This window comes from Garra rufa, chromosome 16 (genome assembly GCF_049309525.1).
Source record: "Garra rufa chromosome 16, GarRuf1.0, whole genome shotgun sequence".
NCBI lineage: Eukaryota > Metazoa > Chordata > Actinopteri > Cypriniformes > Cyprinidae > Garra > Garra rufa.
This window is the reverse complement of record NC_133376.1, coordinates 3,942,270-3,962,599: the sequence shown is the minus strand read 5'-3', so window position 1 is coordinate 3,962,599 and position 20,330 is coordinate 3,942,270. Positions and strand designations below refer to the sequence as shown.

At 36.9% G+C, this 20,330-nt stretch overlaps 1 protein-coding gene across 5 annotated transcripts in view; it reads right to left on the bottom strand.

Annotated features, from left to right (window-relative positions):
- Nucleotides 1-211: 211 nt before the first annotated feature.
- The window catches only part of thoc2 (THO complex 2), a 131,424-nt gene continuing 111,305 nt past the window's right edge, over nucleotides 212-20,330 (bottom strand). Inside the window, exons 31-39 of one of the 5 annotated variants that reach the window (XM_073821222.1) lie at nucleotides 18,635-19,008; nucleotides 15,432-15,493; nucleotides 14,133-14,168; nucleotides 6,207-6,335; nucleotides 5,972-6,038; nucleotides 5,650-5,789; nucleotides 1,321-1,391; nucleotides 1,168-1,210; nucleotides 212-1,017 (exon numbers count right to left, since the gene is read on the bottom strand). In XM_073821222.1, the coding sequence (XP_073677323.1) occupies nucleotides 1,186-1,210; nucleotides 1,321-1,391; nucleotides 5,650-5,789; nucleotides 5,972-6,038; nucleotides 6,207-6,335; nucleotides 14,133-14,168; nucleotides 15,432-15,493; nucleotides 18,635-19,008 (904 nt within the window). In that variant the 3' untranslated portion in view covers nucleotides 212-1,017; nucleotides 1,168-1,185. Of the gene's footprint in view, nucleotides 1,018-1,167; nucleotides 1,211-1,320; nucleotides 1,392-5,649; nucleotides 5,790-5,971; nucleotides 6,039-6,206; nucleotides 6,336-14,132; nucleotides 15,494-18,620; nucleotides 19,009-20,330 lie in introns of those variants that run through there. The other 4 variants (XM_073821221.1, XM_073821223.1, XR_012339791.1 and 1 more) reach the window with 4 other exon arrangements.

Below are 20,330 nucleotides of genomic sequence, written 5' to 3'. Positions count from 1 at the left end.
AGTTACTACCCAGCTCTGTTTGTACATAATGCAATGATATTTAAGAGTGTGATTTGCGTCCAAATACATCTCATGTTTCCTGTGTATGTGGACCTGATGAATCTGATAAAGTATTAAGAGAGTCCTCTGATTTCAAACACATGCTCTTCATCGGTGCTGGTTTTGCAAAATACCAAAGCATCCAATAAAAAAACAAACAAGAGACAAGTGATACACTAAGAAAACTATTTTATTTAGAAAAAGCATACACTTTGTAGATTCTGCCAGATAAAAACTCCATGAAGTAATTTGGAAAGTCATGAATTGTTTCCTTTTTTTAGTCCACTTATTTGGGGAGAAATCCAGCTTGCCATTCTTTATACAAATCTTTTAAAAACGTGATTGAACACACAAAAGGAAATCAGGAGGCGTACATTTGAAATGAAAGTAAGAGGAAATGTCTCATTACACGGAACCATTTTATTTCTGTATACATAATATACAAATAGAGCATTTGTACTGCTTCAAACACCTAGTCTAAATATCACATGTGAATTAAAAAGGAAAAAAGGTAGTATTCAGGAAACCAGAGTTTTCTTTTTCCTTGAAAAAAGAAACGAAAGGAAGGAGAAAAAACGAAACCAAAAGGAAACGGAAAAGAAGGTAATAAGCGAGGTCATAAAAACGCAAGCATTTGAGAGCGACACCAATTCAACCTGAATCTGTTTGTGATGCAAGAAGCACATTGTGCTAAATATTTAAAGGAAACAAACTTTCAGTGAAGTACTGAAAATATCACAATAAAAATGGCAGATTAAAATACGAGCGACAACATTTCTAGGCAAAACAACAGAAGTTTGGATGCAGGCAAAATTCCTAAGTGTGCGAGGGAATCCTCTTTCCAGACGGTGATAGGAGAAGGGAATTAAGACGCTGACATGGTTGAGAAAGCCGGGATGATGAATCCTGCGGCGCCCGAGAGGAGGCACGGCAGCCGACGCCACTCAGGAACGCGTCGGGTCCTCCAAAACTTCTGCACTATCCAAAAGCACACGGCAAATCCATTACTCTCAATTTCCTCTAATTAAATGCTCTTTTTCATATTCACTGACCCATTTCTCCACTAAGTAACGAAAAGGAATGTGTCCTCAAACGCTCTTAAAGCGCTTCCTCCGCACTAGCGCTCACCTTGAGTGTCAGCAGACATTATCTGTGCTTTTCCGATTTATGGGTGATGAATGTTAAGGAAAAAATGTTGATTTGCTCCAGCGCTGCAGTTTGCGGAAAGCTGATTTCTATACAAAGCGCACTGCCGTTGGTGTTTATGGCATCAAAGGATATTGTTTCTTCTCTTCTTTAGCGCCGGTGCTGTCTCTCTTCTTCTCCGATTTCTCTTTGTCATGCCTGGATTCCTGCAGCACAACAAACAGAACACGCACAGAGCAAAAACTGGTGAACAATGCTTTCGTGTCGCACTGGATCTACAGTTACGGTTTAATTGGAGCAACCCAAGTGCAATTGAAGCGTTTAGTTTCAGCGAAATTAATAAGGTCATCTCTGCAGTTGCATGCATGATCAAGCAATGTTCATTTCTAAAGCTTTGTTTTAGTCACAGGGTTTGTCTCATGAAAATTACCCCAAAATACAGTCAGTATTTTGTTAATGATGCATCACTTTTTTTATATGTGACCCTGGACCACAAAACCAGTCATAAGGTAAAATTTTACAAAACTGAGATGTATACATCATATGAAAGCTCAATAAATAGGCTTTCTATTGATGTATGGTTTGTTAGGATAGGACAATATTTGGCCGAGATACATCTATTTGAATATCTGGAATCTGAGGGTGCAAAAAAATCAAAATACTGAGAAAATCACCTTTAAAGTTCTCCAAATTAAGTTCTTAGCAATGCAAATTACTCATCAAAAATTACATTTTGATATATTTATAGTAGGAATTTTACAAAAAATCTTCATGGAACATGATCTTTACTTAATATCCTAATGATTTTTGGCATAAAAGAAAAATTTATAATTTTGACCCATGCAATGTATTTTTGGCTATTGCTACAAATATACCCCATTAAGACTGGTTTTGTGCTCCAGGGTCACATATATGCAAAATGACAAAAATACAATAATCTGTAACAGTTTGCTACATTAAAAACATTTACTTCTTATGTTCTAAACCAAATACAATCTAAAAATTAAACTGTCCTTGAGATACTCATGATCCGTCTGATTAAATTTTAGATTCTAAATGAAACTTACAGAGCTGTGTAGGATGTTCGATTTGTTACAGCAATGGCATATTCACAGTGTGAGGCCTGTTCACACCAAAGATGAGAACTATAAAGTTTTCTGCTTCTATAAGCTTTCTAATTCTACAAGTATGTTCACATCAAAACTAATATAATGGTCAAAACTATACGATATGTTAAAACACGGCAGAGAGCTAGGGCTGAACAACTGAGGCTAATTGTATTTTTTCCAATAAAAACAGGTTAAAAAAAAAAAAAAAAAAAAAAAAAAAAAGTTCGTAGGCCTTGTCTCAAAATAACTAAAAAAAAAAAAAAAAGAGGATTAAATAAAATAAAATATTAATGAATACATAAATTTATAATTAAATACGTGCATACATACACTGCCATTCAAAGGTTTGAAATGCTGCATTTATTTTAACAAAAAAAAAAATGAATATTGTGAAATATCACAATGTAAAATAACGTTTTTTCTATTTTAATTTACATTAAAATGTAATTTATTCCTGTGATCAAAGCTGAATTTTCAGCATCATTGCTCACGTGATCCTTCAGAAATCATTCCAACATGCTGATTTATTATCAATATTGGAAACAGTTGTGCTGCTTAATATTTTTTTTTGGAACCTGTGATCATTTTGTTCAGAATTCTTTGATGAATGAAAAATGAAAAAGAACAGCATTTATTTAAAACTGAAATCTTTTCTAACAATATACACTATCCTTCCAAAGATTGGGGTCAGAATTTTTCTATGGTTCTTTTGTTTGAAAGAAATTAATACTTTTATTCAGCAAGGGTGTGTTAAATTGATAAAAAGTCATAGCACAGACTTATATTGTTAGAAAAGACTTCCATTTCAGATAACTGCTCTTTTTATTCAAAGAATCCTTAAAAAAAAAAAAAAACAGGTTCCAAAAAACTGTGTCAGCTCAACTGTTGCCAACATATGTGACCCTGGACCACAAAACCAGTCATAAATATAAAAAATACATTTTATGAGTTAATATTATCAATTTTTCTTTTATGCTAAAAATCATTAGTATATTAAGTAAAGATCATGTTCCATGAAGATACTTTGTAAATGTCCTACCATAAATATATCAAAACTTAATTTTTGATTAGTAATATACATGGTTAAGAGCTTTATTTGGACAACTTTAAAGGCTATTTTCTCAATATTTCGGTTTCTTTGCACCCTCAGATTACAGATTTTCAAAATCAGATGATGTATAAATCTCAGTTAATCTCTGTAAGGTCACATATAGATAATTCTAATACATTAGTATATTACATTTACATTTAGCAGACGCTTTTATAAAAAGCAACCTACAAAAGAGATCAATTGGAGCAATCAAAATCAACAAATAAGCAATAACATGCAAGTTATTATCTCATTTAGCCTAATGCAGTACACGTATTAAGTTTAAAAAATAAATAAGAAAACAGAATACAACAAGAATAGAGATGCTAGTGTTAGTTTTTTTTTTTTTTTTTTAAATAATTGAATTAGAATAGAGGTTGCTAGAGTTAGAGGGTGAAATCAAAATGGAAAAGATGTGTTTTTAGCTGATTCTTGATGTTAGATATTAAATATGAATATTAGATATTAGAATGATTTCTGGACAATCATGTGACACTTAACCAAGTAATGGCTAATAAAAATTCAGCTTTGCACCACAGGAATAAATTATATTTTAAAGTGCATTAAAATATAAACCATTATTTTATATTGTAATATTTCACAATATTGCTGTTTTTTCTGTATTTTTGATCAAATTAATGCAGCCTTGATGAGCAGAAGACTTCTTTAAAAAACAAGCCTTACTGATCCCAAACTTTTGAATGGCAGTGCATATTACTAAAATATATATTTCACTGTAAAATTTGTATTTAAGAAAAATAATATTAGCAACATACATAATTTTATTTTATATTACAGTGAAAATTACAATACTAATATTCAGGGCTATATTTATTTCTTCATTCTCAGATGTTTAACCAATAAATATTTTAAAATAAAACTGCAGGGAGCCCTTAAAGCTTCTTTTGTTCATAATTTGGTTCACAGCACTTATATTTACTTGAATCACAACCACTAGGCCATATCAGAATTTCAATATATTTGGATTAATCATGCAGTTAACTAACTGACCAACCAGTGAAGTGCTTTGAACTGATCACTAAGCTTAATTTACTGAACCTGATTAAAGGATTAACCGATTATCTGAATCTATTCTTCTTGCATTGTCTTTTAAAAGCACTTTTTAATGTCAATCATTAGGTTAAAGTTGTTTAATTATAGTCATGATGCATCATTTTCTTCATTAACACTCATTTGTCAGTAATTTCAGTGATGAGATCAACACTGCCTTCACATGTCTAATAGAGACTATGATATTCTGCTCTCAGGATATGACTTTTTTGCACATTTTTGATTCATGTCTAGCACAAACAAGCAGGATGAATCACAAGTTTAGTTGAACACTTAAAGAATTAGCTCACTTTCAAAACAAATTTACACATACTCTCCCTTGTCATCCAACATGTTCATGTCCTTTTTCTTCAGTCCTAAAGAAGTTGTTTTTTTGAGAAAAACATTTCAGAATTTCTCTCAATATAATGGATATGTACGGTGTACCCAAGTTTGAACTTCAGAAATGCAGTTTAAACGCAGCTTCAAAGGGCTCTAAATGATGCCAGCTGAGGAAGAAGGGTCTTATCTAGCAAAACGATTAGTTATTTTCTAAACAAATTGGCAATTTATATACTTTTTGACCTCAAATGCTCAATCTCTGCTGTGTCTGGTATGTCGAAAAACTCCCATCTTGTTTTTTTCCCCAACTTCAAAATCATCCTACATCGCTGCAGAAGTACAGACCCAGTGTTCACAAAGTGAACATACAAAGAAGATCAAGGTAAAACAGCTTTGGTAGGATTATTTTGAAGTTGAAAACGACAACGAGATGGGAGTTTCCTCCTGTTCATATCCTAACTGCATTAACTAGGATCACACAGACCACGCATCGCAGAGATGAGACCAGAAGAGCATTTGAGGTTAAAAAGTATATAAATGGTCAATTTTGTTTAGAAAATAACTGATTGTTTCACTAGATAAGACCCTTCTTCCTCGGCGGTGATCGTTTAGAGCCCTTTGAAGCTGCATTTTGCAAGTTCAAACTCGGGGGCACCATAGAAGTCCATTATATGGAGAGAAATCCTGAAATGTTTTCCTCAAAAAACTATTTCTTTACAACTGAAGAAAGAAAGGCATGAACATCTTGGTTCCTAAAAGTTAACTAATCCATTTAGGTTAGGGGTTTGTTTGACGTTATAATCCAAAGTGTGTGAAGTGATGCTTGGAAAACCTCAGTAAGTCATGGAGGTGTAACTGAACACAGCCACAGACCTTTTTGCCTCCAGAGGTCTTCTCCGGTTTGGCCAGATCGCTCTTGTCCTTGCTGGTGGACTTGGAGCGCTTGCTGTTGTCCTTGTCGTTGGAGTGTGGCGATTCGGAGGGACTGGCGCTCTTGCTGTGTTTGGAGGAGCCTGTGTGAAAAGAGAGAGCGCAGTCATGTGAGGCAGATAACACAAGAGCGCCGCGCCGCCGCGGGGAGGGCTTTCTGATTGCCTCCGCCGCAGAGAAAGAGAAGTTTCTGGTTCGCTAGCTCGCCTCTCCTGCTCTCGGCAGCGGCCAAAACAAATTTAAAAGATAGGCATTATCGACTCACTCATTCCATTTTCATCTTTGCGGCGCTTGGCTTCCTGGCTCATCTCGCGGTCGCTGTTGGTGTAGTCCTAGATGAAGCACAGAGGGGAAACGGCGCAAATCAACATGACGCTCGGTGCCTTGACTTTTCACCTTTTACCAGCCATTCAATAGCTGCTGTTTACTGGGACTAAGAAAAGTGCTTCATAAATCACAGCCCACACCCAAATCCTTTTGCAAGGGAAGGAGCCACTTACTCGTTTTCGGTCCTTCCGGTCTTCTTTCTTCTCCCTCTCTTTGGAACGGTCCCTGGATTTGTCAGACTCTTTCTTCTCGTCGTCCTTCTCTTTGCTCTTGGGCAGGACTGTGCTGTGGTTAGGATGGTGCTGAGGGTTGGATGGAGAGACAACAGAGGGTTAACGCCTCACAGGATGAGAGCTACAGCACTCACAGCGGCCCGCTGACACTTCATTAGCATGCCCCATTAGAGTCGCACTCGCCTTCCCGTGAGCCTTCACACCTCACGATGCTATCAGACACACCCACAGGAAGTCCAAGCACTCTATTAAAAGCTCAGGTCTCCTGCTGAACCAGTGTATGCGGCCCTTTCACGTGCCTCGCACCAGGGCTTCCGCACACCTCAAAACTAGCATCAAACCTCCATGTGAAACGTGTTACAAAAGACAGATTTTACTGGGTTGCTAAGCAGCAAGAGAAAGAATCAGTGCAACGTTTCATTTTACAGCACACTAATACGCGTCTAGTATTCAGTGGCTACAGTTCAGAGGCAGAAGGAAAGAAAGGTGAAATTAGCACTTGACCTGTACTAGGGCTGCTCAATTAACTGAATTTCTAAATCACGCTCTAGATTATGGATGCCACAATTATGTAATCGTTTAAAGACGTGATTACAAAAAAAAAAAAAAAAAAAGTGAGTCAATTATCAGTACATTCTGTGAAACCAGGCCTTTGAGGAAAAAAAAAAAAAAAAAACCGAAGAAGAGAGAAATCACAATAATGTTTAAAATAGGATTCATTGTGCAACTCCTCTGTACATAATGGGTTGTGGCTAGAAGGGATACATCTACGACCAGAAAATAACAATGAAATGAATTGTTCTACCTATTAGATTGTGTTTTTTTAACGTCTACACCTACCCCAACCCTAAACTTAGCCCTTACTATAATAAAAAAAACAGTATTATTGTTGTACAGTGTGATGATAATAACGCTAGATTGATGTGCGCATGCCCAGTAGCGAATCATGTCTCCCTTCTAGTCTTTACCTACATAATGTGGCGTCAGAGTAACGCTGCAACTTGATGCTTCAGTGCTTTGGGAAATGCTGATACGATTCATGTGAAAAGCCCTTAAGGGTCGTGATCCACAAATCAACCAACAAATGCTTGACCTCTTCAAACAAGCACTGAGCAATACTGTTATGAAACATCTCAAGAATGGAAGATCTTCAGAAAATAGAAGAAACCTTCCTTTTGCAAAGCAAAGAAAATTTTTTTGGAGAACATGTGGAAAGTGTTTAAATAACAAGAGAATGAAGCATGAGCAAGACAAACTGTGCTGTTGACATTCACTCAAATCTTAACATCAATATCCCACAAAAAAAGACAATGTTTGCTGCAGATCTAGAGCAGTCACTCTCACTCTTAGCAAACTTCCACTTAAAAGTATTTAAATTCATCAATTAGTATCAATACATTAAATTAAATGTCTAAATGCAATCTAAATAAAATGTTACATAATCATATTGCCATAAGTCAACCAGTCAAACCAAAATTTATTCAGACACCTTTGACATTTCTCACATTATCAGTTTATTCGCTATTGAAAATGGTATTATAATATGATAAAAACTCAGTTAAACTGTCTGAACAAATTCATCTTGATATTTTCAGATAAATTTGATAGAAAGGTATGTAATGAATTACAATCAACCAAAAATTCAGAAAACTGTTAGTATGACAGTTTACACAACTATCAATACTTTGTTGACCAATTACCAAGCAATGCTTATTTTGTTCAGTCTGTGGTTTAAAAATGTCACATTAGCAATTAAAGAAGAAGAAAAAAAAAACACTTAAGCAAAACATGGTCAGGTCAAAGTGTCTGAATAATTTTTTGGTCCCAATTTCTTAATTTTACTGAAGAATTTTTGGGTATAAAATTACTTGCTATTCTCACTTACATAAATCAACATTTATGTAACTTAATATACATGCATATAAAGAAAAAAAAAATATCTGGTGTATATCCAGACACATTGTTCGGTGACAACAGTAATGACAACATTTGAAGGGTAGAAAAAAGAAACCCTGTAAAGAATGTCTGTGCAAATTAATGAAGCTGTATTTTCAAGTGGAACCATGTATATACAGTCTAATTTTATCCTTAAGACAACACAAGCTGCCAGACGTATGGGACACAGTAACTGAACTGCCCACATCATGTTCAGCACTGCGCAACTCATGCTCTCGAAACAGGTTCATTAAAAATAAAAATAAAATAGCACTGCAGCAAATTGTTAAAGCCGTTTGATCATTAGCCGCATATTCATGTTCCAACTGGAACTGACACATACAGAATAAAGTGAAGACAAAAAGTACTGTATACGAAGTGTCAATATGCGCATAAAAGCACAGACAATAAATATGATTCTTGTTTGGTATATAACAGCAGAAAGGCATGTGGTTGGTGTTGTTTGGAAAACTGCCATTTCTGACTCTCCTACTGATCCAAAGATGCTTTGCTGATAAATGTGGGGGAGAGAAACAAAATGAGATCCAACAGAGCAAGAGATGCTGGGGAAAGAAATGAGTCTTTCTGAAAGCGGTGGGAAGAATTTGTAGCAGTTAAGGGTTGTTCTTCAAATGACCTGAGCCTTCACTTTACATCTGCTCAGCTGTTCTCCACCAGTTCACCGTAGACTCAAAGCCTCCTTCAAAGGTCTAGTAGTGATTTCTGATATATGAAAGAACTGTTCATCAGAGTCAGATCACACGGATTCAGTCTGATTTGTGAATAAATGGGTTTTGTGAAAGTACTTTATTTTCAATTTCTGAAAGATCACTTGACTTGAAACTGTATTGAATCTGTATTAGGTGCTCTTATTTTTATGCATTCCGTTTCTTTTATTTTATTTTATTCAATGCATTCACTGATCACAACTACTTCATAATCAGACAATAAATGATTAAGTATAGCGTTCAAAACAGGGTTTGTACAGATACAGTAAAATTTACTGGACTTAGGGTTAGGTAAGGACTTTAAGCACTACTTTTTTATTTTATCTTACTAAGATCTTACTTATTGTTTGATGTTTTTCACTGTTTGAAAAAAAAAAATAAAAAAAGATCAAAAGATTTGCGAACCCACAACAAATTGCTGATCTGAATAATGATTCATGAACCATCATTTCAGATCAGGACTCGAGAGTTAGTATCGTGAATTTTTCAATTCGCAGAATGATTTAAGACCCCGCTCTAAAGTTTCAATTGAAAGCAAAAGTCCAGATCTAAATCAAATGATTCGCGCTACCCGATTTAAAGTCCCCATCTGAATTAAATGATTCACAAACCATCCTTTCAGATCAGGACCCAGAGCACAGACAGCGAATTATTCAATTCACGGAATGATTTCTCAAGTTCGGATCTAAATCAAATATTTCACAATACGCAAAGTTCTGATTCAAGTCAAATGATTCGCTAACTCTCTAAATCAAATTATTAGCGATCTGAAGTCCCCACCTGAATCAAATGATTTGTGATTTGCGTTACATTTGGAGCGCTTTAAAACAGTGAATAATTTTGTGATGCAATGGTTTAACTGATTCAGAGTTAAAAGCTCACTATACGTTTAATTTGATCTGGTTTTTTCGGAGCTGTTCCAGCATATATGACTCAATTGAATCGGTTTGTCAGTTCCTCTTTTAGCATCTTCAGCCATGTTTACACAACACTTTCAGCACTACTACTATCTTAGCTCGCTAGTTTTACGACATTAACTAATAAAAAGAAAAAAAAAGTATAATGTTTAATTGCGCGAATTAGCTTGAAAAATATTTGTGCTTATTGAAAAACAAACCAAACAAATCAAACACTCGTTTCATAAATACATTGTCTTGCAATAACTGAAGCACTTTTCAAGTACCTCTTCAGGGATATTGCCATTTTCAAGGGTTTTCCAAATTCAAGTACTTCAAGCTGAAACTGTTATGAAGAATTGTGAAACCCTGCTAGTATTGTTATTGACTATAGGTTTTGGTGCCAACCCTACAAGGTCTTGATACGTTTAAAGACACTTGCTTTCCCAACATCATAAAGCACCCATATGAAAAGGGTGCATCAGGGAATCTGGCATGTATTTCAACAACAGATTAATAACACAAACTCCCCAAGAGTTAATGACAGCAGAATTAATCACACGTACGAAACCACTTCAACAACAGAATCGAAACTGACAACTGAATTACAAGAACGTACACACAGCTGACACAGTATCTTACGAGAAACAACCGACTCCTGCTGGTTCAAAAAAAGAAACACAAGATTTTGCGACCAATGCTAAATAAATCTACACTGAGGGTCTATAAGGCCTCTGGATGATCCTGCAGTTAATATGGGGAAATACTCTGACAGCAGGCCTTCAGAGAGAGAGAGAGAGAGAGAGAGAGAGAGAGAGAGAGGAGAGAATAAAATAACAGGCTGCTCAAAATTCAGCTGTATTGCTTTTTCAGGTGGCGCCATCAGCATATTTTCAAACATCCTTCAGTGACCAAACTGCAAAAACACTTATCTCCCTGCCAGTTGACAGGAGCTGTTCAAAAGAGACTGGAGTGGCGGAATAGAAGACCAGAGTCCAATCAGACAGCGAGGACTGTGAGAGGAGCCCAGGAGAGCGTAGCCATGGGAAGAATGGAGGATATTGTAAGGCTGAAATTACATTAGCAGAATATAAAATGTCCTGGCAGAGGAGGAGAGGGATGTGAGAGCACAAGAGCGCTACGCGTGTTTCAGGGATATTCTGCCATCATTTGAAGGGAAAAGGGACTTTTTAAAGACCAATATACCACTATAAAAATTCCACACCTGGCATGTGGCGCAAAATGTGCTGTAATCTACAGATGCATTCATGACACACGGCGAGGAGAAAGTTTCTCAGCGAGACGAGATAAATATTGGGAGTATCTCAAAGGCTAGCGGGCTGCCTACCCACACAGCATTTCTGGGCATTCGTTTGAAGGAATGCTGCCTACATAGACCGTATTCTTGGGCATCACAGGCGGGTTTGGAACGCCCAAGCAATTGCTGCCTACCTAGATGACGTTTCTGGAATCACTTGAAATTTAACAACGCACACTGCCTACTTGGACTTATTTATTAATGATTCAATTACATGTAATTGTTATAATCGCAAATAAATAGACAGGCAGAAATAATGTTGTATGTTTAAAGGTGCAGTAAGAGATTTCTGAGAAAGCCTGTTAACATTTGAAATCACCAAATCAAACACACCCCTACCCAAAAGGATCACACCCATATATTGATGGACATTAATGGACACACCCCTACTGGTTAGGAATGGGCGATATCTTATTTGCAGTATAACAGTAAAAATTCTGCCCACTATAAGAATTAGTCTTCCCATGAAAACAGCGACCTTTTTCCTTAACGCAGAAGTAAGCCTATGGGTGAGACTTCCGGTACATTATCCCCTATAAGGAAATACCGAGAAATACTACAACGTGCAGTAAACGGTAACACTGTTTGCACTACAAACCAGTGTGCTCATAATTAAGATTATATATGTGACCCTGGACCACAAAACCAGTCATAAGGTTAAATTTGACAAAACTGAGATTTATACATCATATGAAAACTCAATAAATAAGCTTTCTATTGATGTATGGTTTGTTAGGATAGGACAATATTTGGCTGAGATACATCTATTTGAAATCAGAAATCTGAGGATGCAAAAAAAAAAATCAAAAAGGCTGAGAAAATCACCTTTAAAGTTGTCCAAATTAAGTTCTTAACAATGCATATTACAAATCAAAAATTACATTTTGATATGTTTACAGTAGGAATTTTACAAAAAATCTTCATGGAACATGAACTTTACTTAATTTCTTAATGATTTTTGGCAAAAAAAAAAAAAAAAAAAAAAAAAAAATTGACCCATGCAATGTATTTTTGGCTATTGCTACAAATATACCCCAGCGACTTAAGACTGGTTTTGTGGTCCAGGGTCACATATTAAAACTAGATTTTCAAGACAAACTTTAGGTTGGCTTGAAAAAGCCTAGTTTGAAAAGTTCAAAGCAACTGTACAAGCTTAAAGTTTTCAAATTTATATAGATGGCTTAGATGAATAGCATGTTGCTAGCATGATTAGAATGTAGTTATCATGATTCTAACATTTTTTTAACATGCTTAGTATGTTTCTAACATGATTAGCAAGTTGTTAACATGTTGCTAGCATGTTCCTAACATAACTAACATGTTACTTGCATTATTAACATGTCATTAGCATGTTATTAACATGTTTCTAACATCATTAGCAAGTCGCTAGCACGTTTCTAACATGTTTTTATCATGATTAGTAAGTTGCTAGCATGATTAACAATTTGCTAGCATGTTTCTAGGCTGACTAGCAAGTTGAAAACATGTTTCTAGCATAATTAACATGTTACTTGCATTATTAACAAGTCATTATGACATGTTTTTTAAAAAGATTATTAAGTTGTTACCATGTTTTCAATATGATTAACAAGTTGCTAACATGTTTCTAGCATGATTAGCAAGTTGCTAACATGTTTCTAGCATGATTAGCAAGTTGCTAACATGTTTCTAGCCTGATTAGCAAGTAGCTAGCATGTTTTTAACATGATTACCAAGTTGTTAACATGTTGCTAGCATGTTTCTAGCATAATTAACATGTCATTAGCATGTTTCTAACATGATTAGTAAGTTGCTAGCATGATTAGCAATTTTCTAGCATGTTTCTACGCTGACTAAGTTGCTAGCATGTTTCTAACATGATTAGCAAGTTGTTAGCATGTTTCTAACGTGATTAGTAAGTTGCTAACATGTTCTAGCATTAACAAGTTGCTAGCATGTTTCTAGCCTGACTATCAAGTTGCTAACATGTTTCCAGCATGATTAACAAGTTGGTAACATGTTTCTAGCATGATTAGCACGTTATTTACATGTCATTAGCATGACTGACAAGTAACTAGCATGTTTCTAGCATGACTAACAAGCTACTAGCATGCTGCTGGCATGATTAACATGTCACTAGCATGATTAGCAAGCTACTAGCATATATTGTTTATTATATTCAGGTTTCCTGAGTAACAGTTTCTCTATCTTATTTTATTTTTATTCAGCTACAATGATAACTGGATACCTTTGTCCATATTAGGGATTTCCTGGAGCGTTATCAGTGCTATTACTTCTGCGATGCATATGTATTATCGTCATTGATATTGTTATCTCAATAATTATCATAATACATCTTAAGCCCATCCCTACTAATGGGGAGTTACAACAAATGTGTTTTGGTGTCAGGTCCAATCCACTTTCAACAGCATTTCTCAGAAATCGCTTCCTGCACCTCAAAATTGTTCTAGATTCTGTCTTGAAATTTAATAAATTATCCAAAACGAATGGATTAAACTCTAACAGTTTAATCAACATTAAAATATAATTAAATAAATGGGTGAACAACTGATATTAAACAACTGTTAATGTTATGGAGATGTACATTCAATGTATCAATATATGGGTCTAAACCAAAACTTGATTAATCGTAGAGTAAAATCCATTTTTATGACTTGACTCCACAAACGTATCTGCATTTTCTGTATTACGGAAATCATAAAGCTCTATTAGGCTATGTCTAGAGTGTTCAAACAAATGCAGACTACCTAGATCACATTTGTGGCCCTCATAGGAGTGTTCAAAACGTTCAAACAAGTTGTCTACTGGATTTTGGCCGCCATACTGGATACTATTTTTGGGCATTATTTGGAAGTTTTGAATCAAAACTGCCTACCTAGAGGCCAAAAGGGCATAACTTGCATTTGTATTGATCATTTGAATGGCCTGGGTAGGCAGTTCACTAGGTTTGGAGACACAATGACAGTTAAGAAATGAAAAAGGTCCAAACCTTTGAGGCTGAGTCCTTGAAGTCGTTGAGATTGTCCTGTAGGAATGAATGGAGATGACAGATGAGCTGGAGAGGATGGCACACAGCAGGAGAAAGGGTGGGGGAGGCTGGCCGTCAATCAACACATCCCCATAAAGACCTTCAAAGACTAGAACTTTCACATGGTTAGAGATGAAGAGACTGGACTACCGGAGCCTAACGTTAGTCTGCACTGGACTATCTCAACCTACATGTGCTTTGGAGAACAGCACTGAGCATCACAGGTAAACGTCTTAACTCGTAACTTTGGTCTAAAATAGAGCATACATTCTGTAAATTAACTATGGGAGTTCATGAAGATGATAAAAACAAGCTAAACTCAGCTAGGATTCATAAATGAAGGGAATAGAAGGAGGTCATGTACACTTTGGCATGAGGTCTCGCTCATAGACAATTGCAACAAGATTCCTGGTCACGGACAGACAGATCCCTCTGGGAAGGCCTTGCCCACACTTTTTTCCTGGTTGCCTTTCTCTTTACGCAGTAGTTGCTGGTGACGCGCCACTCTCTGGATGCCGAAGGAGCCGCCTGCAGGTTGCACGGACGTCTGGGAAACTCTCGTCGAAAACCCTTCCACGACACGAACGGGCAAGCAGTGGTGGTGAAGAGGAGCATTTTCTTGTCAGGCATCCCAGATCGGTGACGCAGCAAAATGAGGAAAACATTCCAGCTTCTCCAGGAGTCGCAGACGTGAAGGAGATCTGACTTGTTCGGGATTTCTTCCAGCAGAAACATTCTCTTGTCTCGACGTTTAGTTTTAAAAAACAAAAAGACTGATTCTTATTTATTTCTCTTACTTTTTGCTTTCTTAGCAAGTAACATGCTATGACTCAAAAAAAAACTTCAAAAAAAGGGGAGAGCGATTTACAAAAATAAATATTTATATTTACAATCTTACAAAAAGTACGGTATACGACAAGGAAGAAAACTTGTGAGGCACTTGGGTAGATTCTCTTAGCGAGTAAAAGTGAGCAAAAACGAAGCATGTGCTAGAATTTAAGATTTTGGCAAGTCCTTGGAAATTTATCTTAAAAATCTGACATCTATTGAAAAATATTTCTCCAAAAAAACAAAAAAACAAAAATAGTCCATATGATGCAAAATTCCCCTACAACGGCTGGGCTCCAGAGGCCTCCAGAGGCCTTCTCTCAAACTCCAATGGGTGACGCCGAAGGGCGAGGAAGGTTTGGAAAACACGTGATCTCCGACAGGTAGGGACAAGAGGAAAGAAGTGCACAGCTCTCCTCAGGCCATACTAACCTTAACTGCAGAGGAGTGCGATGGTGACGAGTGTGTGTCAAGCTTTCGTCTTTTTTGCTCTGCTGAGAGAAGAAATATGAGGTTTAGACTCAAGAGCGTTGGGTTAGCATACAGTGAGGGAAAAAAATTATTTGATCCCCCTGCTGATTTTGTATGTTTGCCCACTGACAAATGATCAGTCTATAATTTTAATGGTGAATTTATTTTAAAAGTGAGAAACAGAACAACAACAAAAATGTTCAAAAAAGTTATCAATTGATTTGCATTTTAGAGAGTGAAATAAGAATTTGATCCCCTATCAATCAGCAATATTTCTGGCTCCCAGGTGTCTTTTTTACAGGTAACAAACTGAGATTAGGAGCACTTTCTTAAAGAGATTGCTCGTAATCTCATCTTGTTACCTGTATAAAAGACACCTGTTGACAGAAGCAATCAATCAATCAGATTGCAAACTCTCCACCATGGCCAAGACCAAGGAGCTGTCCAAGGATGTCAGGGAAAAGATTGTAGACCTACACAAGGCTGGAATGGCCTACAAGACCATCGTCCAGTAGCTTGGTGAGAAGGTGGACATAGTTGGTGCGATTATTCAAAAATGGAAGAAACTGTCAATTTCCCTCGTTCTGGGGCTCCATGCAAGATCCCACCTCGTGGAGTTTCAGTGATCATGAGAACGGTGAGGAATCAGCCCAGAACTACACAGGAGGATCTTGTCAAAGATCTCAAGGCAGCTGGGACCATAGTCACCAAGAAAACTATTGGTAACGCACTACGTAAAGGACTGAAATTCCGCAGCTCCCGCAAGGTCCCCCTGCTCGAGAAAGCACATGTACAGGCGGTCTGAAGTTTGCCAATGAACATCTGAACGATTCAGGGGAGAACTGGGTGAAAGTGTTGTGGTCAGATGAAACCAAAATCCAGCTCTTTGGCATCAACTCAACTCGCCATGTTTGGAGGAGGAGGAATGCTGCCTATGACCACAAGAACACCATCCCCACTGTCAAACATGGAGGTGGAAACATTATGCTTTGGGGGTGTTTTTCTGCTAAGGGGACAGGACAACTGCACCTCATCAAAGAGACAACAAACAGGGTGCAAACCAAGGCATTGACAATGGGTCAAGTATTCTAGCATGACAATGACCCAAAACACAAGGCCAAGGCAACAAAGGAGTGGCTCAAGAAGAAGCACATTAAGGTCCTGGAATGGCCTAGCCACTATCCAGACCTTAATTCAGGGCTCGAAATTAACTTTATTACTTGGTAGCACTGGTGCTCCCAACTTCAAAAAGTTAGGAGCACCAAAAAAAAATGTAGGAGCACCCAATTTCATTTTAGTAATGCGCCAATCTTGATTCTTCATGGCCGATTCTGATTGCCAATGTTTTACAAGCAAACGGGCTGATTCTGAAAGCCTTTTTTATATATTTATTTTATGCCTTAAGCAAGGGACACAAATAAATGAAAATATGCAAACAAAATGTTTATTTTCTCTATTAAAGGTACAGCCATTTAAATTAGAGGTAACCACTGCATTTTTAAAAAAATAACCGACAGTTCTTTCTTAATCGTGTAGACAATAAATGCAGCCATAACCAAAGTAGGCTACTCTTCAAAGTGCAAATAGAGACCGAATTTTTCAAGCATGATACAGAGCTATAGACAACTATACAACTTAGTATAGCCCACATACTAATAACAGCTTAGATATGTTATGTAGCCTAATTTGCGCACATTGGGGAGTCGCTCTCTAAACGCGGGGTATTAAAAATTTATTTTGAATGCGCGTGCAGGTTTTACTTTTGGTTTCGTTTTAACGACCGCGCGAAACTCTCTGCGGCACTGAGCGTGCATTCTACAATACTACTTTAACAAAACCATTTGAAAGTGGGAGGACAGCAACGGGATTTTGAAAAGCGTGTCCCCAGTGGAAATTATGCCCGTGTGTGAGTGGAACTCGGCAGCTGAGTTATCATCTGATGTGTGTTTATGCCACGTTGGACAGTATACTGAGACGGAGGCGCCAGAATCGTATCTGACAAATTGTGTGCTGTAGGAAGAAATATAGTTCATTTCTTCAAAAGCAGATTGTGGAGACCTTTTAATTGTCCACAATCAAAAACCGTCATATCACACCCCCCTAATTGCAAAGCAGTTTGTACAAATTGTTTGTACAAAAAAAAAAAAAAAAAATTGGTTCCTAATTCAGCGCAGCGTTTGTGTCAGGGAGTGACTGACGGCTAAAATCTTAAATCTGCATTAAAGGAAATAATGTAAAGCTGAAGTTTAAATGTTATGTAATGTTGGAGAGAACGGCGAACCTGTCACTGTATCAGCTCACAGCTGTCTGTGCAGTAGTTAGACTAACGAACGTTTTGTAAAGAAATTAAACCAAGTCGCACCACAACAATTTCTCGCACTCGCACAAATGCTCCCAAATATAATTTGAGGTCGCGCAGATTAAATTTTGGGAGCATATGCGACCAAAACGGTCGCAATTTCGAGCCCTGTAATCCCATGGAAAATCTGTGGAGGGAGCTGAAGGTTTGAGTTGCCAAAAATCAAAATCCCTCCTGAGATGTGTGCAAACCTGGTGGCCAACCACAAGAAACGTCTGACCGCTGTGATTGCCAACAAGGGTTTTGCCAGCAAGTAGCAAGTCATGTTTTGTGACTTAGACTTATTTCACTCATTAAAAAGCAAATCAATTTAAAAGTTTTTAAAGAGTTTTTCTGGATTTTTTTGTTGTTATTCTGACTCTCAATGATCAAATAAACCTACCATTAAAAATATAGACTGATCATTTCTTTATCAGTAGGCAAACGTACAAAATCAGCAGAGGATCAAATAATTTTTTCCCTCACTGTATGACAACTTTAATTTTGTGAACTACATCCAAAATCACTTAAACATGTTCCTTTATGTACTGTTTTCAAAATAAAACGCAATCGAATTCTAAGTAGCGTAGTGCAGTGATTCTCAACTCCAATCCTCGAGGCCCACTGCTCTGCACATTTTGTATGTTTCTAAATCTGGCACACTCTGATTTTGGGATCTTTCTCCCAACAAGCTGATGATCTGAATCAGGTGTGTTAAATGAGGGAGACATACAAAATGTGCAGAGCAGTGGGCCCCGAGGACTGGAATTGCGAACCACTGGTGTAGCACACCATATTTAAGCAAACAGCACCAGGGCCATCTTACCCCGTTCAGACTCGACTTCGGATCTGGGCACGAGGGACTTCAGGCTTCCGGCCCCAGCGTTCTTCTCCACCTTGCTGCCTTCCTTCGTCTTGCTGTCGTTGGACACCTCGCGTTCCTTGGACCACTCTTTTTCAGCGGACTTCCCATCGATCTTGCTCTTCTCCTCCTTCTTGTCATCCTTCCTCTTGTCCTTTTCAGCCTTGGGCGTCTTCTCCTTAGTGTCAGTGGGCTTCTCCTCCTTGGATCTTTCCTCCTTCTGTTTATCCTTCCCTCCTGCCTTGGCCTCTGGAGTGCTTCCTGGGTTCTTTTCTTTCTTCTCCTTTTTCTCCTTTGTGGTCTTCTCTTTATCTTCCTTCTCTTTGCTCCCTTTAGTGCTGTGGAGAGATGAGGGATCAACTAAAGTATGCAGAAATTTTTGGCTTCGAAACCATCACAAAGTGAAAAAAAAACATACGACTTTCATTGAGAAATCTAAAATAAATGTTAAATTGGAGATGTTCTGGATTGACACCACTGATAAAATGTAATATAACACCACTTAAGATCTTATAAAACCTCATGAATAGCACAGTCTCCACTGACTTTATTTTAAAGCAACAAACACTCAAAGTCGAGGCATTCTTTGGGGAGAGAGCTTAGATAAACCCTTACCTAATGTAAAATTAAATGGAGTGAAAAGTAGCTAGAAGCTTTAACACAGAAAATAAATCTGTATACAAGCCTTCCCAAATTTATTTTGGTCCTCAAGCACATTAAAAACACAATATGATAAGTTTGATTTAATTAATTAGTTATTTAGCTCTTTTATGTCTATTAAAATACTCAAGTGAAGTGTTTTTTTATTTAGTTTAGGTATCAATTCTTACTTAATATTTGGTATAGTTTTTAATAATACCATTTAGTACTGAGAAACAGTACATGTGTTTGTGATGGTGATTTTAGTTACATTGTTCCGCCTTTAGATGGCGATAAGAGACTTTTTACGACTTTTATATTAAAAAAATAAACGCTGTTGTAAGCGGAAGCCATTTTTAGTTTCAACAACAGCTTGATGCAGCTAACAAATGCATTGAGCAGCGCTGTCATCAGAAATCACTTAACAGATGAAAGGATAATGTTACGACAAAGATATCGCTTTCCTCAGCAGACATTCATACTAATATTTGATTGTGAATATGACTGAGCTGAAGAATGAATGCTGTATTAGATGCAGGTAATACAATAAGTTTTCAATGAAGCAACTCAACGTTCCATCGTTACTAGTTTTAAAGTGACGTTTTTAAATTGGTAACAGAGACTGGGGCTCAACTTTCAAACTGTGATTTCAATCAGTGGCAGAAAAAATTGTTCTGCACAAAAGGGTTTTTAAAGAGAGTTACTGTTTTTTATGCATTTATACACTAATGTCAAACTGTTGTATAAACATAATATCACACAAGTAGATAAGGGATATGGAGGTATATTAAAGGTATTTTAAGCTGCAGGTTTGCTGTGATTCAGGAAAGGGTAGATTGTTTTTAAATTCACAAAAATCATAATTCATAGACTGCTTTAAATTTATATCAGGAAGATTACCCAATTATCTTATTACCCAAATTATCCTGATTTTAAGGGAAACACGTGTATGAATTAATACAAACCAACATCTGTCGATTTATATCAATATATTGTTAATGTTGTTAACCTTTGCTAGAAG